At 47.0% G+C, this 25,479-nt stretch overlaps 1 protein-coding gene across 2 annotated transcripts in view; it reads left to right on the top strand.

Annotated features, from left to right (window-relative positions):
* The first annotated feature begins 3,875 nt into the window (after window positions 1–3,875).
* The window catches only part of Ptdss2 (phosphatidylserine synthase 2), a 23,590-nt gene continuing 1,986 nt past the window's right edge, over window positions 3,876–25,479 (top strand). Inside the window, exons 1-8 of one of the 2 annotated variants that reach the window (XM_028786858.1) lie at window positions 3,876–4,103; window positions 6,683–6,784; window positions 15,823–15,905; window positions 19,486–19,553; window positions 22,918–23,052; window positions 23,449–23,499; window positions 24,039–24,152; window positions 24,239–24,357. In XM_028786858.1, coding sequence (XP_028642691.1) covers window positions 3,988–4,103; window positions 6,683–6,784; window positions 15,823–15,905; window positions 19,486–19,553; window positions 22,918–23,052; window positions 23,449–23,499; window positions 24,039–24,152; window positions 24,239–24,357 — 788 coding nt within the window. In that variant the 5' untranslated portion in view covers window positions 3,876–3,987. Of the gene's footprint in view, window positions 4,104–6,682; window positions 6,785–15,822; window positions 15,906–19,485; window positions 19,554–22,917; window positions 23,053–23,448; window positions 23,500–24,038; window positions 24,153–24,238; window positions 24,358–25,479 lie in introns of those variants that run through there. The other variant, XM_028786859.1, reaches the window with a different exon arrangement.

Here is a 25,479-nt window from a genome sequence, read left to right on the forward strand (position 1 = left end):
AAATGATGATTTGTGAGCTTTGTCTTAATCCTTAGTAAGATAATAATTTCAAAAACCTGGATGCACTGAGAATGAATTCAAATGCCTCCAGTTGTGGTGGCCTTTGTTTTTGTTTTTTAATTTATTTATTTTATGCATATGAGCACACTGTAGCTGTCTTTAGACACACCAGAAGAGGGCATCAGATCCCATTAAGATGGTTGTGAGCCACCATGTGGGTGCTGCGAGTTGAACTTGGGACCTCTGGACCTCTGGAAGAGCAGTCGGTGCTCTTAACCACTGAGACATCTCTCCAGCCCATGGCCTTTTGTTTTTTATCCTCAAAAATGACTAGTAGAATAAAGGCACTGTTGGCTCTGCTTCCTTTAAGATAACTGGTTATTTCTGCTTGTTTGTTTGTTCTTGGTTTTTTTTTTTTTTTTTTTTTTTGGTTTTTTTGAGACAGGGTTTCTCTGTGTAGTTCTGGCTGTTCTGGAACTCACTCTGTAGACCAGGCTGGCCTCGAACTCAGAAATCCGCCTGTCTCTGCCTCCCAAGTGCTGGGATTAAAGGCGTGCGCCACCACCGCCCGGCTGTTCTTGGTTTTTAAAACAGGGTCTCCGGTAGCCCAAGCTGGCCTCAGTCTGACAATGTAAGCCAAAGTTACCTTCTAGGTTCTTTTCTCTGCCAAGTAAAGAACCAAAAGGCAACAGGGAGTGGGGATGGGGGCAGGGGGAGAGGCACACCTCTTTAATCCTAGCACTCAGTAGACACAGGCAGGCAGATTTCTAATAGAGGCCAACCTAGTCTATAGAGTGAGTTCCACCACTACAGAGAAACCCTGTCTTGCGTGGGGGGGGGGGGGGGGGTGAGGGGGAATTAAAAGGCACAAGTAGGAGGCTGGAGAGATGGCTCAGTGGTTAAGAGCACTAACTACTCTTAAGGAGGTCCTGAGTTCAATTCCCAGCAATCACATGATGGCTCACAACTCTCTGTAATAGAATCAGATGCCCTCTTCTAGTATGTCTGAAGACAGTGACAGGGTACTCATACATAAAATAAAAAAATAAAAAGGCACAAGCAGCAGACTTAGCTGGTAAAGAAAGGTTTTTATGCTGGGCAGTGGTGGCGCACGCCTTTAATTCCAGCACTTAGGAGGCAGAGGCAGGTGGATTTCTGAGTTTGAGGCCAGCCTGGTCTACAGAGTGAGTTCCAGGACAACCTGGGCTATAAAGAGAAACCGTGTCTCGAAAAGCCAAGAAAAGAAAAGAAAAGAAAAGAAAAGAAAAGAAAAGAAAAGAAAAGAAGAGAGAGAGAGAGAGAGAGAGAGAGAGAGAGAGAGAGAGAGAAGGAAAGAAAGAAAGAAAGAAAGAAAGAAAGAAAGAAAGAAAGAAAGAAAGAAAGAAAGAAAGAAAGAAAGAAAGGCTTTTATTAGGGTGAAGAAGCAGACAGAGTATTGGGTTTCAGATTGGGGTGGGGGGAGAGGGGGGACTGAGTGATGCTGGGAGAACCTGGAGGCCAGATCTGCTTTGATTGTAAAATATGTACCTTAGCTTCCTAGGTCTGAAACCCAACATCAAGGCACCAGCTGATAAGTTATTTCTCTACTGGTGAAATGAACCAATTCAAGTCAAATTAAAGTATGTATAAACAGAGGGAAACTGTTCTTGGGCAGGAGGGTTCACTGATACGAAGGAAGGAGGCCAGAGAAGTCACCATGGAGAGCCAGACAGAGGGGAGTGGGAAGAGAAAGGAGAGAGGAGTGTATGTAGAGAGAGGGAGGGAAAAGAGATTAAGAGGGAGGAGAGGAGAAGGAAGAAGAAAAGGAAGAGGAAGAAGAAGAGGAAGAGTGGAAAGACCAAAATATCTGGATAAAGGGCAGCACAGCCCCTGGACTGGAAAGTTCAGGGTAGCAGCATGGTATGGTATGGTATGGTATGGTATGGTAGGGACTGAGGGATGCTGGGAGAACCTGAAAGCTAGATGTGCTTTGGTATGTAAAATATGAACCTCAGCCCTTGTCCTTGGGTCTAAAACCCTGTATAGGGCACATAGAAAGACCCTCTGCAGATCTAACGGGGTCTTCAGGAACCCTTCTGAAGCCCTTTTTTTGAAGTCCCTTTGAAGGTTGATTGTTTGAGACAGGATTTCACTATATAGCCTAGGCCGAGTTGAAGCTCATTGTGTAGATTAAGCTAACCTCCAAACTCACCAAGATCTGCCTGCCTCTGGGTCCTAGAATGAGGTCTGGACTACTGGTGCCATATCCAGTAACACAGGCAGAGAACTTCAGGGATCTTTGAGGGAGTCTTGCTCCTCTAATTTATTGTCGGTCAGTTTGAACAATGACGGGAAGGCTGACAAACCCACAACTTTTGGGCAAACATGTCCTAACCTGGCCTTGAGTTTGTCTGAAGTGTTTGCCCCTCCTGGTGGAGAAAAAGTCCACTAAGGCCTTTCGTTTAAGCTGCTAGACTTTTGTTTCAGGTCAGGAGCATGAAAAAGAAACCAGAAGTTTGCCATCTTGGCGTTTTGGGGTTTTGTTTGTTTGTTTGTTTGTTGTTTTGTTTATTTTTCTTTTTCTTTTTCTTTTTCTTTTTTTCTTTTCTTTCTTTTTTTTTTTTTTGGTTTTTCGAGACTGGGTTTCTCTGTATAGCCCTGGCTGTCCTGGAACTCACTCTGTAGACCAGACTGGCCTCGAACTCAGAAATCCGCCTGCCTCTGCCTCCCAAGTGCTGAGATTAAAGGTGTGTGTGTGCCACCACTGCCTGGCGGCGAACCCAGTAGATTAGGCTGTCCCAAACTCACAAAGATCTGCCTGCCTCTGCCTCCTGAGTACCGGGATTAAAGGTGTGGGCCACTTCCACCAGGCTGAATTTTGCCATCTTTAATATCCAATAGGCTCTCTTCTCAGTCTGCGTATCAGAGAATCTATCTAACTCCTAGTCTCACACAACGGATGTCCATGAACTTCCTGATTTATCTACCTCCACCTCAGAGTGCTGGGATTTCAGTCTGGTGATATCATATGCCAACACATCTGAGAAAACTGAAAAAGGACCCCATGCTCTCAGACAAGTATCCCGTTCTCTACATCTGGCAAAAATGTGAGTATTTTCAGCAACTATCCGTATTAGTGTCAATATCCAATTTGACTCGTCCTGCTAATTTAAAGTAGTCATTAATTTTTATTTATCTTAAAAATTGAGACAGAGTCTCACTGTGTAGACTTGGCCGATCTAGAGCTCACTCTGTAGATTTGGATGATTTCAAACACATACAGATCTTCCTGCCTCTGACACCTGAGCTCTAGGATTAAAGGACTATGCCACCATGTCTGGCAATAATTTATTTAACCTATCTATCTATCCATCTATATTTATTAGTGTATAGGTATTTTGCCTGCATGTATGCATCTGTACACCAACTGTATGCAGTCCCTTGGAGGCTAAAAGAGGGCATTGGAACCACTGAAGTTACAATATATTGTGAGCTGCTATGTAGGTGTGGGAACGGAGCTCTGTCCTCTAGAAAGTCAGCCAGTGATCTTAAATGATAAGCCATTTCTCCATCGCCCCCCCCCCCCCTTTAATTCAAGATTTGCGTAACTCAGGCTGTCCTTGAATTCGTTCAATCCTCCTGCCTCAGCCTCTGCAGTTTAGTTCGCATGCTAGGGCTGGCTACCACAACAGTTTAGGTTGAGTCTCTTTTTTGCGTCTTCAGAGACGTGTCTTGGGAACTTTATCAACACCAGCCACTCACTGCCAGCCGCTGGTACAGTCTCTGTCAGGCGGAGCACGCCGCCGGTCTCCTAGCAACCGGACGCATCCCTCCCAGCTGGCTGCTTGGAGCCTGGGCTCCCAGCGCCCGGCATGCCCTGCGGCCGGCGCGCACTACGCGTCCCACAATGCCTCACGGCCCCGCCCCACTTCTGCGGAGACCCCGCCGGGCAGCACTGCGACCCCAGCCCACCGCCTGCAGCCTGGTGGGCTGCGCAGGCCGGGCGCCATGCGAAGGGGCGAGCGCAGAGTCGCCGGAGGCTCAGGATCTGAGTCTCCGCTATTCGAGGGCCGTCGCAGCACCGAGTCCGAGGTCTACGACGATGGCACTAACACCTTCTTTTGGTGAGGGTCTCCCCGCGTCGCAGTCGGAGTTTGGGACAGACAGTTTAGATTGGAGTCGGGGACCGTCAGGGGCCAGATCAGCCAGAGGAGCGCTTCACCAGGGCTCGGGGGCCCGCAAGCCGGTGGAACCCCCAGTGGTCGTCTGCGTATGAGATGGCGAGTGTTTTTTTTTTTCGGGTCGGGGGAGCTCCGGGATGAGCTCTGGAAGGCCTGACCACTACATATTAGTGACTTTCAGGGTTCCTTTCTGCTAGATAGGTGATATTCCCCTGCTTCTCCCCCCTAACATTGCCCTGAACTGGCCTGATGGGTATGGCATATCTTGGTGGTAGGTTTTGCTCACTGCTACCCTTTTCAGTGACCCTGGCTTGCACAACTCAACCTCTGACAAGTTTTGGGGTCAGGCTGCCTAGTCTGCCTTTAGTGGAGTGGTTGCAGGTCTTTTTCGTCTTTGAAGGACCATGCCACCGCCCTGGCTGACCAGGGCCATGACCTTGGGCTAACTCTTCACCTTTCCTCGTTTGTGAGAAAGAGCACGCTTCATGAGAGGGATGGCTTTGCCTTTACTTCAGGCGGCTAAGTTTCCACCTACCTATGCAACACTGGAGTCCCATGTTGGGCCCTACAGACAAGTGGGACCCCAGTGCACAGAGACAAATGTGTTCCCAGTGGAGGGGATGTTAAGTGGAAGTAGCTCGGGGAGAACAGAGCCGTGGCAGTGTCCAGAGCATATCTGATCGGAGAAAAGCCTAGTCTGGAAGTGTTCAGATAATTCAGGAGAAAGCACTATCACACAGAGTCCTCAGAGGGACTCTCTCCTTTGCCAGCTTGTATCTCTGGCTTGCAAGTGGGAGTGGTAGCTGAGGCACTGGTGAGATACAGTTGAAAGAGCAGGAAAGTGGGTTGGGTGTGGGAGATAGCTTTGCATCTGAGCCGTATACTATTAGCACCTTCCCTGGGTTATGGACAGCTTATGCAAGGAGATCCAACCAGAACCGCTTTTCACTATGATGCTTTCTGGTGACTATGAAGACATTAGAGGGAAAAGAAGCAATCCCAGCACTTGGAAGGCAGAGGCAGGTGGATCTCTGTGAATTTGAAGCTAGCTTGGTCTACATAGTAAGTTCCAGGACAGCAAGTCCCTGGAGAGAGAGAGAGAGTTCTCGAAAGTGAGTGTGGGGCTGTTGAAGTTGTGGGTATTGTGCTAGAGCTAGTGCCAATGAACTAGACAGACACTGGGATGGTCTGAGTCCCATGACCAGACCCAATTATGAGAGTTGACCTATGTAAATTTTGGGATTTAAGTCACTGCCCAAGGGCAGGCATGAGGACAAACTGGTTCCTTGCTATGAGTGGAAAATACCCAGTTGTTGTTCCTCCCTGGAGATGACCATGCTCCTCATGCTGAGTCGGTAGGAAGGCAGCCCTGCCGGAACCAACCAGGGAAACATGAAGGCGTTGCCAAGAAAGGGACAAGGCTGTCCCAGGTCAGGTCTTCAAGAGGCTTCTAGCCTGTTACACTGGCTTTCTTGGCCTCCTGATCTGATAGTCAAATAGGTATGAATTATCAAATCATGCTTGCTAAATGTGGACAAATCTAGGTAAGCCCTAGCCCATAGTGACTGACCACTTATACCTGAAGCTGTAGAAATAATTACTGAGGACAGAATGGTGATTTCTGTCAACTCTCATAATTGGGTCTGGTCATGGGACTCAGACCACCCCAGTGTCTGTCTATGGTAGGAGGAGTAGGAGGCTCCACTGCACAGACCCAACAGACATTCTGGAAGGGAAGGATGACCACATCTGTTGCACACACACACCTCAGTGTCTCCCCGTGTGTGTGTGTGTGTGTGTGTGTGTGTGTGTGTGTGTGTGTTGAGTTAGACAAGGAGCAACAAGGTAGAGCTCACTCTTGAGCAATCGTTGATTGAAACATTCTGAAGTCTTCCTGCTGTGAGTCTGTTTGGCTGATTCCCTCCCTCCTGTTTCCCCTTTCCCAGGTCAGAGGAGGCCAGGTCAGAGGAGGCCAGGTTTTGGCGACTGTGGGAGTAAATAGGGTGAATATTGACCTCAAGGGAAAGGTGCTATTTGTTGTTCAGATAGTCCTAGTCCACTGAGAAGAAATAAAAAATAGCACTCCCTTTCAAGATCATAGACAGCCAAGGATGCCCTCAGCTTACTGGCTACTTTAAAGACTATGAGAAGGTCCAAGTACTAGTAGAAAGTGACAGTACAGAAAACCAAGGAGCTGATGTAATTTCTAAGATCTTCGGAAAAGAGCTGGGGGTTATACCTTAGTGGTATAGTCCTTGTCTAGCATGTGTAAGGCCATAGGCCCAGTTCTCATTACTGGAGGGGAAATTGGGGAAAGCCACCTTGCATGTTTACTGTATTAAATGTGACCATATCTACCTGTGCTGTAGTCAGTACACACCAACCCCTCTGGTACCCATGGGAATGGTCAGTCTGCTTGGGAGTGCAGGTCAGCCCGTCTCCTGTGCTGGGTGACTAGGTATTCACATGAGTACTTAGTGATCCTCTGTGCTCTGACACTACCTGTGTGTTTTTGGATTCAGGCGTGCCCACACCTTAACTGTGCTGTTCATCCTCACCTGTGCACTCGGCTATGTGACTCTCCTAGAAGAAACCCCTCAGGATACAGCCTACAACACTAAGAGGTAACTGCTTATGTTTGGAGGGTATGATGTCCTGTGGTGCTCAGCCCAGGCTCTACCTTTTCCTTGTATGTCTAAGTGACTGGCCTCTACCTTCCCTTGAAGCTGTGTAGTATTTCTTGCCCAGGATAGTGGGACTGTGTCACCTTTGAGGGTAGGGATGATTTGCGTTAGCCTTCAGAGTGACAACTCCTAGCTGGTATGCAGAAGCCTCGTGAGAGTACCCACATCATCAGCTCACCCTCAGTGTGGTAGACTCCAGAACATAAGGATTCTCAGGTTGTCTGGGATATCAGCCACCAGCAATGAACCTTGTAATGGCACTTATGTCCTTCGGTAGAACAGTGGTATTGGTGCCAGCACTTTCTAAACATTTAAATAAAGTATACAAGAAGCCAGATGGATGCTTGATAACTACCTGTGTCCTTGTTTCTCAAGATTCTCCAAAGCTGGCAGGTCACAGGTGCTGTCCTTGTTGCATTCAGGGTCTGAAGCTACAGGGACAAGTTACTTCAGAGTACTGACAGACTTTTCTACTGCTCCTCTGGTTCTCTAGGCTGCATATCTGCCCTGGAGCGCTGCCTGGAAAGGAAGGTCAATTACTGATACAGTTACTGTTACTGTGCAGGTCCTGCTTGCTCTGGGAGGCCTGGAGGGGAGGCCAGAGAGTATTTAGTAGGGAAGATAGAGAGGGAGGTGTGAGAGGCAAGTGACTTTGTCCCGCAGGCTTGGGGAATCCCCATGGTCTTAACACTTCTAGGCTAAAATTTTGTTTTTGAAAAATAGGAGTCTTCGTACTTTGCTCTAAGAGTTGAATGGGGTAACTGAGTCTGGAGTGAACATGTAGATATAGTCATGTCCCCTCCCTAGTATTGGTAGGCCTCGTGAGAGTTACCACATCATCACACCACAGCTCATTCTCAGTGTGGTAGACTCTAGGACATAAGGATTCTCAGATTGTCTGGGATATAAAGCCACCAGCAATGAACCTTGTAATAGCACTTACGTCCTTGGGTACAACTGGGTGCTTCTGCTAAAACATTGCTGTCAGGCTGCTGGACCCTAGGGGTCCCTTCGTTCATTTCTGAGCTGTTCCTGGTCCATTGTCTGTGAAATGCTTTACTGCTCAGTGACTTCCAGCTCATAGTCAGCCTCTCAGGAGTGTTCTCTCGATGTCTCTATTTCTGTCTGTCTCCCCACCTCACCCCACCCCACCCGAGCTTAGGATAGCATGCTCCCAGGCCCTCTAGCTCTTCTGTAGTCTGTCATCTCTGGCCTGGCCTACGCTGGTGCTTCCTGCTCATTCTCATTTACAGACCTGCCTGTTCCTCCCTCCTTTCTTGGGAAGGCTTCTACCAGACTCTAAGTCTCAGGCTAGGTCTGTAAGTTCAGCATGCTCTTAAGGAGATGAGTTAATACTGAGAGAGGAACTTGTGCTTCCTGGGCCACTGGGTCAGGTCTGCTTTGTCCTTCCAGTCCTGGTGCTGACAGAGGGGTCATCTGCAGATACTGGCCCTTAGGGTATGGAGGCAGTATACTCTAGTTTGTGCTTGTAATCTGCTCAGAGGGAATTTTCAAGTAGAACTAGGTCTTAGCCAGGTATGGTTGCTCACACATGTAAACCTAGCACTTGGGAAACTGAGGCAGGAGGATCAGGAGTTCGAGGCCAGTCTTTGCTACATGGTGAGTTCAAGACCAGCCTGTGTTACATGAGACCCTGTTTCAGAAAAATAAAGAGGACATGGTGGTGCACACCTTTCTAGCACTGGGAAGCAGAAAGGCAGATCTCTATGAGTTTGAAGCCAGCCTGGTGTCCATAGAGAGTTCTAGGCCATTTTTTGAGACCCCATCTAAAAAGAAAGGAAAGGAAAGGAAAGGAAAGGAAAGGAAAGGAAAGGAAAGGAAAGGAAAGGAAAGGAAAAAGGAAAGGAAAGGAAAGGAAAGGAAAGGAAAGAGGAAAGGAAAGGAAAGGAAAGGAAAAAGGGGCAAACAACAACAAAACCACAAAACTGTGTCTGCTGTCTTCCTCTGAATTCATCTGTGTGTACCTGGGAATAGAGGGTCAGTAGCATCTATAAGGCACAGTAAGAAGCCCAAAGAGATGGGACATGGCTACTCCTCGGGAGGAACTCTCCAGGACTGGATATATCATTCAGGAGCCTAGGGTTTAATCCTTAGCACCACATCCTGCACTCTATGAGTTTCTCTATATGAGAAGTTTAGCTAAAGATGCCCAGGTCTGATGTCACTGGACAAGAGTTGTCTCAAGGAAGAGTAGTCCTCCCTCTGAAGAGCAGGAACATGCAAAGGTACTCTGGAGTGGTCACCAGTCACCTGCCCGAGCAGTTACAAAGCTGTTGTCCATCTAGTTTGTTGATCCTGTTGTCAATACTAGGTGACCCAGACCCTGGAGAGTCCAAGAGCTCAGACCCCCAAGTATAAGGAGGGTAGCACTGTGGACCTGTGTGGATACAGCCCTTCTTCATCCAGCACAGACCTCCCCCAGGGAACACTGGACATCTGTTCCTCATGTTCTTTGTCTCCTTTCCTCCCTAAGAGCATGAAGGGAAGGAACTACCTTTCTGGCCTCTAATTCTTCTGGTAGAACCTGGAATCTGCCATTTGCTTCTCCCTGGGACTATGGGAGTTTTCTTATGCACTTAAAAGTAGGCGTAGTAATAAGCATGTTACCTGCTGAGCCATCTCACCAGCTTTATAGAAAATATTTTATAATTTTTGTGGTGTTTGTTCATGTGGTAGGTTTTTATCACATTTGTTTTATGTTTCCATGTATATGTGTGTTCAAGCATGTACAAAGCACATATGCACAAGGATTGGAACAGCCTGTGGAGCTGATTTCCCCTTACTATCATGCAAATCCCAGGGATTGAACTCAAGTTGTCAGGCTTAGTGACAAGCATGTAACCTGCTGGACCATCTCACCAGCCTTATTATAGAAAATAGTTTTTAATTGTTATGTTGTTGCGGATGGAACTTAGATCCTTACATATCCCAAGCAAGCACTCTACCATAGACAGGCACCCCCAAGACTTACTTATTTTTCATTTAAAAATTATTTTTACTTCTACATATGTATGTATTGGGATACATAAGCAAGTGTCCCCAGAGAGCTAAAGATTTATTTATTTATGCATATGAGTACACTGTAGCTGTCTTCGGACACACTAGAATAGAGCATCCAATCTCATTACGGATGGTTGTGAGCCACCATGTGGTTGCTGGGATTTGAACTCAGTACCACTGGAAGAGCAGTCAGTGCTCTTAACCGCTGAGCCATCTCTCCAGCCCCCCAAGATTTATTTTAACATACTTCTTAAGACTTACTTAATTTTTATGTGCATATATGTGTGCCTGTGTGAGTTACTGTACTATGTACATACAAATGCCCATGGGTATCAGAGGACATTGGATCCCCTGGATTTGGAGGTATAGTCAGTTATGAGCCTTCTGATGTGGGTGCTGGGAACTGAACTTGGGTCCTCTACACCACCGGCTATTGCTCTTAACTAGTGTCCCATCTCTTCTGTCCCCTTTGTAAAGTCTTTCATTTCAACTTGTGTACCATTTCTCCTCGTCTTTGAGATGTGGGATGTGTTTCACTATGTTGCCAGTCTTGTCCTGAAATTCACTATGTGGACCAGGCTGATCTGGAACTCACAAATCCACTCACCTCTGCCTCCAAGTGTTGTGATTATATGCATGCTTTACCATACCCAGCGGCCAGTTTGTTCTTGAACTCCAGGGCTCAAATAATCCTTTTCTCTTGAATAGTCAGGACTCTAGACACAGACTACTATACACAGCTTTTTTTTTTTTCTTCTCAAATTAACCTAATGGTTTACAATTTGATGCATTTCTAATAAGTTCCATCTTGGTAAATTTGAGATGCACATACTAGTGTGCCTGTTGACTCAAAGCAGCCTTGAGTCTCACACCATGTGTTCTGATTTCCTGGGAGTAGTGTGCTGTGTTCCTTTTTGTGCTGGCTTCTTCCCCACACCAGGGATGTATATCTTTGTAGACTGTCAGTACTGTTGTTAAGCTGTCCCACACAGATGGCTCATGATTTATCATCTGGTGTGGTGACCTGGGGCACTTCAGGCTCTCTCACCTTTTCAGTTAGTGAACTGTCCATTCCATTTACAATTTAAAAAATTTTACAAATATAAAAGCTAAACATGGCGAGATTACACACTTGTAATCTCAGCACTGAGTTGTTTGAAGCAGGAGAATCCTAAATTCAAGGCCATTCTGGGCTGCAGAGCAAGATTCTGCCTCCTTTTCTTTTTTTTTGGTTTTTCGAGACAGGGTTTCTCTGTATAGTCCTGGCTGTCCTGGAACTCACTCTGAAGGCCAGGCTGGCCTTGAACTCAGAGATCCGCCTGCCTCTGCCTCGCAAGTGCTGGGATTAAAGGCGTGCACCACCACCACCCGGCGACTTTGTCTTTTTGTTTTTACAAAATAAAAACCCACCCAGATGTTTTTAAAAATCAAACACAATTAACAAGAAGCAACACAATAAAATCTGATGCTACACACATGTACTCCCAGATACTCTGGAGGCTGAGGCAGGGGATCGCTTGATCTGAGAGTAGCCTGGACAGCATAATAAGACCTATTCTTAAGAAAGTTACGGTAAAGACTGCGTAGAAGCAAGCGAGATGGCTCAGCTGCTAAGAGTCCTTTCTGTCCTTTCAGGGGAACCAAGTTCAGATCTTAGTAGTGATGACTGGCGGCCATAACGGTCTGTAACTCCAGCCCCAGGGGATCTGCCACCTCGTTACACCCATGCTTAATGTGCACATTCTCGTATATATCCATATACGCATAAAATATAATTTAAAGTAATAAAAATAAGTCTTGGGGAAAAGAAAACCTGAAAAGATACTTTACCAAGAAAGAAAAAGAGGAGAGAAACTTCTTATGAAATGTATACTGCTGACATCCCAGGGCTCCTCAGACTGAGAACCTCGAGACTCCACCACACACCTCCGGCAGGACTGAACTGTAAAGACGATAAGGATTTAAAACTGCAGCAGCTCGGGGCTGGAGAGATGGCTCAGTGGTCAAGAGCACTGACTGCTCTTCCAGAGGTCCTGAGTTCAAATCCCAGCAACCACATGGTGGCTCACAACCATCCGTAATGAGATTTGATGCCCTCTTCTGGTGTGTCTGAAGACAGCTACAGTGTACTCATAATAAAATAAATCTAAAAAAACAAAAAACAAAAAAAAACTGCAGCAGCTCATTCATTACTGATTGGGATCTCTCCTCTCTCTCTCTCTCTCTCTCTCTCTCTCTCTCTCTCTCTCTCTCTGAATTTTATTCTATGTATGGGTGTTTTGTCTGTATTTGTGTGTCTGGTGCTCATGGCAGAACCCCTGGAGATAGAGATGAAGATAGAGATGATTGTGAGCTGTCTTGTGGGTGCTGGAAACCAGACCTGGGTACTCTGTATGAGTATCCAGTGCTCTTAACTACTGGACCACCAAACTCCACTAAACTCACATTTGGTCCAGCATCATGCTTCTAAAGGTGAGGTCAATGGTAGAACATTTGTTTTGCGCTGTCTAGGCCCTGGCTTTCATTCCAAGTGACACACACACACACACACACACTTAAATAATGTAATGACTGGGACCCTAAGACAGTATACTGACAAGAAGATCAATTTATAGATGCACTGAGCCTCCTGAAGTGCCAGGAGATGGATTCTCTAAGAACAGAGGCAGAGGCTACAAGAACCCATGGGACTGGCTGACAGCTGAGCCCATGGGCACCTGTACAGTTGCTGCTGCTGTGTCTTTGATTATGTGACAGACGTCAGAAACCAGTCGAGTTTTTAGGTCACCAGAGGACAGAGGTTAGAACTGCCCCCACTGTGGAACATCAGAAACAAACTCAGATTTAGCTCAGTGCAGCACAAATAGAAATTTAGTTACAAACAGAAATGTATATTATCTGTAACACTTCAGCCTCCTGTATCCACTAGCTTCCTCTCTGAGGATTCAACTAATTTTTGAACCCTTTTGAAAGGGGTCTGGAGAGATGGCTCAGTGTATGAGAGCACTAACTGCTCTTCCAAAGGACCTAGCTTTGATTCCCAGCACCTATATGGCAGCTCACAACTGTCTGTAACTCCAGTTCTAGTTCCTCCTTCTGGGCTCTGTAGACACTACATACGTGTAGTGCAGATATTCATGCAGGCCAAACACCTACACACATGAATGAATAAATAAATACAGTTTTCTTTTTTTTAAGATTTTATTTATTTTGTGTATGTGACTACACTGTCACTCTCTTCAGACATACCAGAAGAAGGCATCAGATCCCATTGCAGATGGCCGTGAGCCATCATGTGGCTGCTGGGAATTGAACTCAAGACCTCTGGAAGAGCAGTCAGTGCTCTTAACCACTGAGCCATCACTCCAGCCCAATACAATTTTCTTTAGAAAGAAAACATTGAAAATGAACCACATCTATTGAACGTGCGCAGACCTTTCCCTTGTTATTGTCTGTCATGCACTAAGCCTGCTCTGTGTACAGCAGCCACATCCCTTATAGCTAGCACGTGCGATTTAGAGATGATTTTAGGACATGGGAGATATATGTGGCTATGCACAGATAGCACTGGATGTAAAGATTGAGTGTTCACACATTTCATTATCTTTGGAGGATCCTGAAGCCAGCATTCCACAGCTACCAGAGTAATCGTGTTTGGATATATAGGTTGGTGAAGGCAAGCGTTTGCCACTTTCTGAACTCAGAGCCTAAAGCCAGCCTTACAGTAGTGGCAACACGTATACCCAACAACCAATCTTGGCTTCTGGTGTTCTTCAGTGAGAGACCCAGACTCCTTAAGTGTCATTCTAAGGACAGGACTGCGGGGTGGAGGGGGCGGAAAGGCCCAAAATGGGCCTAGAAGTTCCTGTTGTGTCTGAAACTCAGAAAAGCACATTAGTACTCTCGGGTCACGTCCTAGTAATGGCCTAAGGCAATGCTGAGCAACAAAATCAGTAAAGTGGTGTTGGAACATTACCCAGAGTATGAAATCTCATATCCACAGTAAGATAAGTTGATTAAACCAGTAAACTGGCAACAAGCATGCTTCCTGTTCAGAAGAATCTCATGAACTGCAGGCTCTGCCCAAAGAGGCTTTAAGCTCTGCATCTTTTCTGATCCTTCAAGCCAGCAACGGGATGGAGTATTGTTCTGCAGTGGAAAAAGGGCTTTGTTCAGGGTAGACATAGTGTCTTAAGAATATGATCAGATTAACAGTGAGAACTGTAGTTGGTGAATGAGGGGCATTTGACCCCTGGGTCTTTCTCCCCAAGCCCACAGCCATAGTCTTACAATGAGGAAAGCAACGGGGAAGTCTTCAAACAGGCTGACCAGTTCTTTTTTTTTTTTTAAAGATTTATTTATTTATTATATATGAATACACTGTAGCTGTCTTCAGACACACCAGAAGAGGGCATCAGATCTCATTACAGATGGTTGTGAGCCATCATGTGGTTGCTGGGATTTGAACTCAGGACCTCTGGAAGTGCAGTCAGTGCTCTTAACCACTGAGCCATCTCTCCAGCCCAGGCTGACCAGTTCTGCTGGCGTCCACCTGGATCCCCAGAAACAGGTTCTGTCACCACCTGTGAAGACCCACCATCATGTGGCCTACATGGATATCTGGGGCAGAGGGGGACTTTAGAGGGAACTGATCAAATAGGATAAAGTGTGATCTTTATTTGCTTAAAGGTTTATATTTAAGGCATTTGTTTTCCTTTCACATTACCTCTGCTCAAATGATATATTTTCAGGTACTTAAGAACTTTAGTACTCTTACAACCCATCCTTGTAAATCATCATTCACACAAGCCTTGTGTCCATGGCCAAGGTCCCATACCACCCAGCCTACATGGCTATGTGTTGCTTTCCACCACAGGGACTGTAGTTCAGGCACACTGATGGTCCCAGATAGGTGTGACACAGGCTTGTCTCGGGTAAATAGAACAGTGGCATCACTTTGTCTTGATCTCTATTTCTGTTCTTTTGGGAATGGGAACTATTTAACTGTCCTTCACCTAATAGGATAGCAATCTACACTGGAAGGCAACTAATTTGGCCTGTGTCTTGTGTGAGTGATCACTTCAGGGAGCCCTTTCCAGGTTCCTTTCCCGCCTCCTGTCTTGCTAGTGCTTCTTTGAAAGAGCTACAATCCCTCTCCTCAGAGCTGAGCAGTGAGTGCTCTGTTCCTCCTGGCAGCAGTGGTATAGAGCAGGTTGGAAACTAATCCATAAAGTCTCATGTGCCTTGGAGGGCTGCAGATGTTTTGCTAAGATTAGGGGTGGCTCTCATCTTGGCTGCTCAGGGCAGGCAAGTTATACTCAGTTTTCTTGGCTTGTTCTGACCACTGCCATGAGATAGGATGTCAAGATGCTAAAGACACTCAACAAGGTCAGGGCAGAGTAAGACTGGTGTTGCTGTGGACACTGGCCCGAGCAGGTCCTTAGCAGGGACTGTGGCCTCGCAGGCACAGCCCTGGCTTTGTGTGGTCCATGCTTCTAACACCCTGTGCCCTGTTTTCAATGTTTGGTCAGCATTTAGGTACCATACTTTGCATCTTGCACCTCCAAGAGCACACTGGTGTTGGAGGTGGTGACCAACAGGACAATTCTGGGAAGACCCATTATGCCTGTGCGATGAGATACCCATTAGATCCTGATGTTTTTCAGAGGATTTATGAGTTCTGATCCTGTGTTCAAGTGAGTTGGTGGTGACACTCTGAAAGACAGGAGAAACCTAACACATGGACATCTGTGAGTGGTTCTGCTTGTGGCCTGTTAGGTGGAGTGAGCCGTTGTGGATCAGCCTCCCGTCAAGTAGCTGCCAGATGGAGTTATAGGCTACTTGCAGTGTGGCACGGACTAGACTATCACAGGTGTCCACTGGGGTCCCTGCTGCCTCCCACCTCTGCCTGAAAGAAGCCTGCACACACTGAGGGGCTGTTTGTTCTTTATTTGCAGAGGTATTGTGGCCAGTATTTTGGTTTTCTTATGTTTTGGAGTCACACAAGCTAAAGACGGGCCATTTTCCAGACCTCATCCAGGTAACTCACCGTTTCTTTTCCATGTGTGCCACATCGTGCTTCTGTGCTGAGCAGCTGCTGTATCTGTGCTGCTGGATGTGAATGTCCTGTCCCCCTCTGCCAACTCCTCCTGTGGCTGCTACCCCACGGCATGGAGAGCTGACTGTACTTCCTCCACTCGTCTCTCCCCTGTCCTGTGGCTTTCTCACCCTCCTGCAGACCAGGGTGCCCTGGGATCATAGGAGGGGCTGGAGACCTAGGAGTAGCTCTTGAGTACTGTCTCCACTGCCCCCACCCCAAGTTCTGACAAATCTATGACATCAGATTGCCCCCTGTGATCCTCAGCTGGAGGACACAGGCCACCCACCTCCCTGCTCAGTTGGCCAGAGCTCAGATGAAGAGGCTTTTGAGACTACAAGTTTAGTTGGTGTTACTTCTTAAGGGCCTTGGAATATACTGAAAGACATGTTGTTGTTTTTTCCTGCCTCAATAGGAGTATAAACTGTGAAAATACAGAAACTATTTTTAGGCATTTTAAAAAATAAACACTTAAATTTGGATGTGTTGTGTATATTTATTTATTTACTTATTTTTGAGGGTCTTACTATTGTTCAGGCTATCCTCAAATTCTTAGATTCAAGGATTCTCTTGCCTCCCTTCCTGGATACTGGGACCACAAGTAAGTCCCCCAATATTGCTGGGTTTTGTTTATTTTTGTTGTTTTTGTATTGTTTTGTAAAATAAGCAGTCTTAAGATTTTCCCATATGTACCTGTGCACTTACTTGTTTAACCAACCACGGTAGAAGCAAGAGATGAGGGACTAGCCTTGAGCTTGTTAGCCTTCAGGAAGGGGAATGTCCACCAAGGGTGAATTAGTTCTGAGGCTATGGACATGATTCCTCTGTGGTCCTGAAGCTCTGAGCTGGGCCCTTGAGGAGCCGAGCAGGCCGAATGGTTTGTGAGTGCAGCTAGATTCCCGAGTGGCCTCCGAGCCTCAGTGGGCCTCCGCCCTCTGAACCCATCCAGTCTTACCACACTAGAATTTGAACCAGAGCCACAGGAAAGGGAAATAATCTTTTTTAAAAGTGCCCAATTGATTTTACAGCAAGTGTTTAATTGTGATTTGGTTTTGTGTGTGTGTGTGTGTGTGTGTGTGTGTGTGTGTGTGAGACAGGGATCTTCTGTGTAGCCTTAGCTGTCCTAGAACTATCTCTGTAGACCAGACTGGCCTTGAACTCACAGAGATCCTCCTGTCCTCTCAGTGCTGAGATTAAAGGTGTATACCACTACCACCCAGCTTGTGATTTTTTTTTTTTTAAGATTTATTTTTTTATTTTATGTATATGAGTACACTGTAGCTGTCTTCAGATATACCAGAAGAGGGCATCGGATCCCATTTCAGATGGTTTTAAGCCACCGTGTGGTTTCAGGGAATTGAACTTAGGACCTCTGGAAGAGTAGTCAGTGCTCTTAACTTCTGAGCCATCTCTCCAGCCCCTATGTGTGATGTTTTAAGATGCCATTTTTGAAGTAAGCTCCTTCCTAATGATGATTTGTCCTACAGTGGGAAAAATCAACAGAACCTATAGAGTTATATTTGGAGTTGACATTCTCTATTTTGTAATTTAATTATTATTACACACACACATAGGTATGTGTATTTGGTTTATACTGGAAAGGAAATATGTATAATTTTAGGTGTTAAAGTTGTACAGTTTGCTTTGTTACAATCAGACTGCATGTATACAGGGACATGGGCTAGCTAATTGCTAAGGGTTTGTCCTGTGTTTGAGAAAGAGAGCTATAAGCCCATACGGTAAGGCATCTTCCTCTCAAGAGGCAGGTTCTCTAGTCCAGGCGCACGAGCCCTATATCATGGCAAACACAAATCACCATGTCTGAAAGGTTTTAGAGCTTTCAGAGGTTCCCACAGAACTCTGATCTAAGTGACTACAGTTCCAGCTCCCAGTACTAGAATGTTGTTCCTCTCCCTCCATGTTTTTTTTAAAAATAGGGTCTTACTGTGTAGCTCTGGCTGCCTAGAACTATGTTGAGCAGGCTGGTCTCTGTCTCCCGAGTGCTGAGATTAAAGGCATGTCACCAAGCCCAGGAGTCCTCGCCTAACATGCATGCTCACCTGTGGGTTACCTCGAGAGCTCTGTGCTGCCTTTCTTTCTAGTGTAGTTGCTTTACATAAGCTCCAGGCTTCTTCACCATTCTGTGGTATTCTTGTAGGAAGTCTGTCCTCAACCACCTCCCACTTGACTTTTTGTTGATATACTGAGCATGGAACCCAGGGCCTCCAGTGAAAGGGTGTGTGCTGTAGCAGAGCAAGCTCAGTGCACTGTGAGGGGCAGCTCCCACGGTGTCTGCCCCAGGGAGGAGGGCTCCCTGCCCCAAAGACCCAGTCAGGCTACCTCAACCGGGGGCAGTATTTGCCTGGCCTCATTAGAGCAGCAAACTGAGGCTTCAGCTGACCTGTCTGGGGAGTTGCTTTATTTGGAAACTGTAATTGGCTGTGATTCCAAGTGAATACCTTGAAACAGGTCCCGGTTCTTTTGAAACAGTCTTCCTCCGTTCAGTTTTTTGCTTTTGTTTTGTCTATTTGCAGTGCTAGGAGCTGAACCCTGGGCCTCATTCATCCTATACAAATGTTCCCCACTGAGCTACAGCTCCACCCCTTTCCCAAAAGCTGGGGTTCAGCGCCATCCCCAGCACTGCTGAGCTGCCTTTGATCCTTTCTCACATTTAATGTTGGGGTAGACAAGGGGCACTAGCATCAAAACAAACACAAGAAGTCGAGGTTTGGGGATGGGGAATGTAGAAACAGCTAGATATTCAGGATGGGTCCAAAGGAGGCAAGGGTCAGGTGGTTCTGCTTCTGATTTGGGCTCTTCTTGGAAAGAAGATGGGAAAGATGGGCAACACAGTAGCTGAAGAGGTGATGGCAGCACCAGAACTGATGACATAAAGGTTCCTCGTGAGGAGATGTGGCCTTAGATATCCGTTCTCACACACACTCCAGGAGTGGAGGTCATCTTGCTACCCCTCAGCTGGTGAAGATTTTCACACAGGCTCTTCCCCCAGTTCAAGTGTGAAGAACATTCATAACCACCATCTATGTCTGAGAGTAACGAGCAGATTCCATCGAGAGACGGTCATGTTTTCTCTCCTATCAGGGTTGGTCATTTTCAACCAAGTAGATCAAGTCACACATGGAACCTCCCTGGTTCTTAAGTACTATAGTGTACTCAGAATTACAAGATTTTCATTCCTGAAAAAGGTGTCCAGCAGAGCGTGGTGCAGGTCGGCCGCACTAGCTCATCTAAGAGCAGGATGCTGTCAGCACAGCTTTTACCAGCACCATAGGCCTTCTGTGCCTCCAGCAAGGCAAAGACCTCAGGACTCGAGTAGAGGAAGAAAGCATTCCACATTTCATAGGGAAGCTCTCTGTAATTTCATTTAGTCCTTGCTTATAAAGATTCTATAAAGGACACCTAACCATCCCTTTAAAAATCCTATGATCAGGAGCCTCTTGGGGCTGGGTGGGGCCTAGCGCCCCAGAGCAGAGCCCCTGACATTGCTGTTATCTTGTTGTAGCTTACTGGCGGTTTTGGCTGTGTGTTAGTGTGGTCTACGAGTTGTTTCTCATCTTCATCCTTTTCCAGGTAAGCAGCTTTTCTTGGTTGATAAAACAGGAATAGATATAGAGGAGGCTTGAATCCTCAGGCCCCAGAATGCTGGCAAGAAGCCAGGCTGGACCAGCACAGGTAGACACAAATTGTCTCACCTCCAGGCAGGGGTGTCTTAGTGAGGGTGCAGACATAGGCTGCTGCCGTATTTATGTGCAGGCCGGGACAGACACAGGGAAGACAGCTCATCTGGTTACAAGACAGGTGAAGTACAGTCATCAGGTCTGCCCCTGGCCTGTAGCTGGTCAGCTATGGCTTTAGGAACTTTGGTCTACCTAGGACCTAAGGAGCCTGTGGGATTTGCTGCTCAGCAGTGGGTTGGGATGGGAATAGTCTTACATACTGTGTTCGCTAATGGTCCACTCTGCTTCAGTCACTGAATCCTGAGCTCCATGAGTGAGTGGCCAGGTTTTTTATAGTGCTAAATCACCCATCTGGGGCAGTTATGCAGGGCAGAGTCTCTGTGTGTGTACAAAACACACACAGACCCAGAACAGTTTCATATCTAGAAAACTCACTCATATCTTTGATAGTCTCTCTGTTCTACTCTCCAGTTACCTGCCATCTGTCAAGACTTGTCTCAGAACACCCCATGAATGAGCCTTGTGAACCCTTGATGACCCATATCCTCTCTGAGGTCCCCCAGCTATGTCTTCAGCACAGTGCCTCTTCCTATGGCTGAGAGACATCTCAGGACCCAAGAGGCATTTGGTTTCCCATTGTGCTGCTGTGAAGCAAGCGGCTCCCAACACTCCTGTCAGGGCTTGTGGGACACAAAGTTCCATTTCTCTCCTAGACAGGCCTATAGTGGTCTCACTGGTCACATCACACAGTGCCTTTAATGTTTGAAGAGCTGCCACACTGCCATCCAGCATGGCCGTGCCATCTTGCATCCCACCAGCGCTGACCTAGAATTCGTGCTGCTTTATACCCCCCTGCCTTTCAGTTCTGTTGTGTGTGTGAGTGCTCAGAGGTAGAGTTGCTGGTGGACAATGGAATTCTATCCTCATGAGTATAAGGTGGCATCTCTAAGGTGGCACCTCTTGTTTTATAGTTTTCATAATGTACATTTCAAACTTCCATTGTTAAATTGTTCCCAAGTATATGTATTATTTGCTAATAGGGTGTAGAAGTAGTTTACTTTTGTGTTGATTGGTACCGTGTGGCCTTAATGAACTTAGCAGCTCTAGTACTTCTGTAGGGTTGACTGTTGTCCAGCCCTGTCATCTGTACCACCCTTCCTTGCAGTCTGGTCTCTTCTATTTCCTACTCTTGCCTGACTCCTCTAGCTGGCCTTCTGGAGAGTGATCACAGCATGGACCTCCTTAACTGGTTCTTGACCTTATGGGAGTATCCAGCCTTTCTATGAGGTGCAATCTGAGCTCTGACTTTTCTCAGAAGCCTTCACCAAGTGATAGCAGTTCAGGTGTAGCTGGTTTATTGTTTTCATTATTAGATTTTAGGCTATTTGATTTTGTCAAATGCACTTTCTGCATTAAGTAAGATGATTGTGTGAATTTTCCCTTTATTGGTGATGGTATTTACACCAAGTAATTTTTAAAATGTGGTTCATTTGGGATGTTCTGTTGGTTTGGCTTGGTCTTGAGACAGGGTCTTGTATGTATAGCCAAGGCTGGCCCTGAGCTTGCAGTACATTTACGTCCTGCTTCTACTTCCCCAAGGGCTGCGGTCAGAGGTGTGCACTGCCATGCCTGGCAGGATTTTCTTCTTGGAAGCTACGGGCATTCCTGAGAGGAGGAGGTGGTGTCTAGCCCTGTCTGTAGTCTGGATCCAGCCTCCCCGTCTTCTGTCTAGGATCTTTGCATCCATATTCATGAGATACCTTCTTTGATTTCCTCGAACTATTATTTTTTCTGCCTTTGATATCGGAGTTCATTCGAATTTGTCTGATGTATTTCTTAGGATTTGACTGGATTTAAGGTATAAGCCTTCTGTTAATGAGACTTCTCCCTGGTAAGACAGACCTTGATTTGGAGAGGCTCCTAGGGTCTCCTTCATACAGTACCTTTTACTGTCTATTTCTGTCAGCTCTCTGGAAGGAAGTTTCTATGCGCTATCCATGTCTGGGAGGAGCCAGGACTTGGGCTCCAGTACCTCAGGGTTGTGTGTCTATGTGTTATGGAATTCCTCTTGAGGAAAGCCTATCTCTTTACAACCATGTGTTACATATCTAATAATTTGTTGTGATCAGCATGACTCAGAGTTATTTTGTTCAGGTTGTACTCAAATATTGCTTTATGTTTTTGCTGAAGTTCTTTAGGCCTTGGCCGCTCTCCTTTAGTTTCTATCTCTGGAATCAGCCTTTTCCCTGGGGCCCTGTTCGGTTCCTGAAGGATGGATGCTAGTCTTAAGAGACTGCAGCCTGGGAACTGGATTTGCTGGTCAGGTGTCCAGGTATTCGGCTACAGAGTATATAGCCCATTACTGTGATCATATCGGTTCTAGTACTCTATCTTGAAAGGCCTTCTGCAATGTAGCGACTTCCCTTCTGCCCCCTCCCCCGTGCCCTCTATAAGAATGCTGTGGCATCATGGGGTTTCTGCATGGTGATAAGAAGCAGCATTTGTTTTGCAGGTTTTCTGAAACTAGGAACGAATAGGTACCTTTGATTCTAAACTTCTGTCAAATCTGGAACTCACCTTTTCTGACTTCATTTGAGGCCTTGGGGCTTCAGCTGGAAGGTGGTTCTAGGAACATTCCTGCCTCAGCATGTCCTCAAGTACTGTTAGTTTCCAGGACACATGCCATTAACAAGATGGCCATCTGTGGTGTCTGCACCAGGGACAGGTGAATCCTGACTTTCATACCATGGACTAGACTCCCAGCTGGCCAGCCTGTTCCATCTCTGGTCCTGTCCTGCTCATTTCTGTCCCCTCTGCTAGACCTCTTTCTCATGGTCTCTAGGCCTTTGAGGCCTCTCTTTGTCCTGGCTTGAAGTTTGTTCCAAGGGCCCCCTCCTCTTTTGTATTCAGAAATGCTTCATCCACCAAAGGGACAGAACTCTTACCAGCTACTCCATCCAGAAAGATGAGCTTGTGCTTGTCAGAGTCCTTGGACATGGCCCTGGACTGTGTAGGAAGAGCAGCAGTGCAGAGCTGCCTCTTCTGGATAGGAGTCTAGTCCAATATCCACTGGGAGAGAGTATTTATTGTAGGGGGCTGGCATTTGTGCCCTGATGGCTCACTGGGGCTCAAGGCACCCTCAGCTCTCCAGCCCTAGCTGGGTGGAAGAGCTGCTGTCCCTATAACATACACACTACAGACTACTCCATCCAGGCTGCCTTGCTAAGCTTCACCACACTAATGGCTCTGCTTTGCAGACAGTCCAGGATGGCCGGCAGTTTCTGAAGTATGTGGATCCTAGGCTGGGAGTCCCATTGCCAGAGAGGGACTACGGGGGCAACTGCCTCATCTATGATGCTGACAACAAGACTGACCCCTTCCACAACATCTGGGTAGGGGTGTTCTCAACTGCAGGGCTTCAGCAGCCCAGGACTGCCCTTGGTTTTATGGGATCAGGCAGGGTGCCCTGCAAGACGGTCCATACTCCTGCAGAGTAGGCGTATGGCCTTGTTCATGTTAGATAAGAATCCATCAGAGGGGCATCCTGGTCTCTGTTGCCAATGTGGTCATCTGAAGGTGTCCACATAGCAACATACTTGCCAGGCTCTGACTTGGCATCAGCCTAGAGGGCTGTGAAGGGGAGGGGAATGACATTGGGCCTCTGCATAGCATGAGGTAGTATGGTCCCTGGAGACTTGCCCAAGATACCACAGGGGAGGAGACTGCCTGATGGAGGGGCTGCCTGAGATGGGGGCTGGGCCTCAGGGTCGCATCCTTATTACCTACAGGACAAGCTGGATGGCTTTGTTCCTGCACACTTCATTGGCTGGTATCTAAAGGTAGGATAACCTAGCTGACTGACACCCTGGTTCTATCTAGTTCCCTTTTTCTCCATGTTCCAGGCCATTTGGGTCCACAGTTGACCTAAGTGGTAGGTGGGTGAGCCCTGGTGAGGATGCACTGTGCCGTCCTGGAGAACATGTACAATACCGGAAGCTTGCCATTTTCTCAGGAGGACTTTGGTGCTAGTGCTGACCCTGCTCTTTAGATCTGTGCCCTGTTCCTAGCACTGTGGCCAGTTAGCAAGAGGGGATGAGGGAAATGGCAAGGCAGGAAGCCTAGGCCAGCCTGGGCCCCAGGGCACCCCCGCAACAGTGCTGTCTGTCCGTCCCAACCTCCTGTTAGAAGTCAGTGTCAAGTCTCTGGGCCCTCCATGTTGGCTGAAAACCTTCAAATTAGAAACGTGGCTGCCCATCTGCTACATTTACTGGGGGGCCTGCCGGGGCTGTGGGCAGAAGGCGGGGATTGTGTGTCTGAGGGGTGGTGTCTGTAGGGAAGGTGTGGCAGAGCCTGACGGGAGCTGTCTGGCCCCTCACAGACCCTCATGATCCGTGACTGGTGGATGTGCATGATCATCAGTGTGATGTTCGAGTTCTTGGAGTACAGCCTGGAGCACCAGCTGCCCAACTTCAGCGAGTGCTGGTGGGACCATGTAGGTGCAGCGGGCGAGGCACACCTGGGTGGGCCCAGGCTGTCATCTCAGGCCCTGTGGTTAATTCCTCTCCTTTCCTGACCCAGTGGATCATGGACGTACTCATCTGCAACGGGCTGGGCATCTACTGTGGCATGAAGACCCTCGAGTGGCTGTCCTTGAAGACATATAAGTGGCAGGGCCTCTGGAACATTCCAACCTACAAGTACATCTTGGGAGTTATAGAAGGGAACCACAGAGCATTGGGCCCCAAGGTCAAGGCCTTGCTACGTGGGAGAGTGGCAAGCAGGGCATTAGAGTGGTAGAGAGTCGGCTGTCACTCCTCCGTCTGGCTCTCTGGCTCGCTTCTCTTAGACTTGCTCTGTAGTCTAGGATGGCTCTTGCCCCCACCTCCCGACTCCTGGGAGTCCTAATGTGTAACCCCATATCCAGTTTCTCTGCTACTTACAAGATTTAAGAAAAAGAAATTGTACCTGGAATGGTGGTATATATACCTACAGAGTCCACTGCTTGGGAAGCTGAGGCAGGAGAATTCCTTGAGCACAATAGTTCAAGTTTAGTCTAGGCAATCCAGTAAGACTTGTCTCAAATAAATAAATAAATAAATAATCATAAGTTAAAAAAAAAAACAGAAAAAGTGGGAGCTGAGGCTATAGCTCAGTTGGTAGAGTGTTTACCTACCACACTCAAAGCCAAAACCACATGACCCAAATGTTCTGTAATCCCACATTTGATGTTGTAAAGGCAGACCAGTTCAGAGTCATCCTCAAGTACACAGTTTGAGGTTAGCTAGCTTTAGCTACATGAGATCTTATTTCAATAAATGAAAATAAAAATTAGTCAGGCATAGTGAGACATACCTCTAATCCCAGATAGGCAGGTAGATCTTTATGAATTGGAGCCCAGCCTGGTCTACATAGTAAGTTGTCCCAAGAAAAAGCAGGGTTTTATCCCAGGACTTGGGAGGCAGAAACAGGTAGGTAGGTCTCTTGAGTTCCAGGACAGTCTGGTCTACATAGCAAGTTCCAGAACACCCAGAGCAACACAACAGAGAGACCATGTCTCAGAACAAACCAAACCAAACCAACAACAACAAAAACAAAACAGAGCAAAGGTCAGAGGAGCTATTCAAGACAGTCCCAGCACTAGAAAGAGGAGACCCAGGCCCATGGCATCACCGAAGAGGAAAAACCTGGGTACAGTAAGGAACAAGGCTCCCCTCAGGTCTGGGAGCCTTGGTCATGTGTATAGCCCCCTCTGAGTAGCTATGTGGGATTTTGAACAGGGCAGAGCCTTGTGTTTGCGGAGGAAGGCAGTATGCACTAGC

The sequence above is a fragment of the Grammomys surdaster genome, unplaced genomic scaffold (assembly GCF_004785775.1).
Source record: "Grammomys surdaster isolate TR1022 unplaced genomic scaffold, NIH_TR_1.0 125603, whole genome shotgun sequence".
Classification (NCBI taxonomy): Eukaryota; Metazoa; Chordata; class Mammalia; order Rodentia; family Muridae; genus Grammomys; species Grammomys surdaster.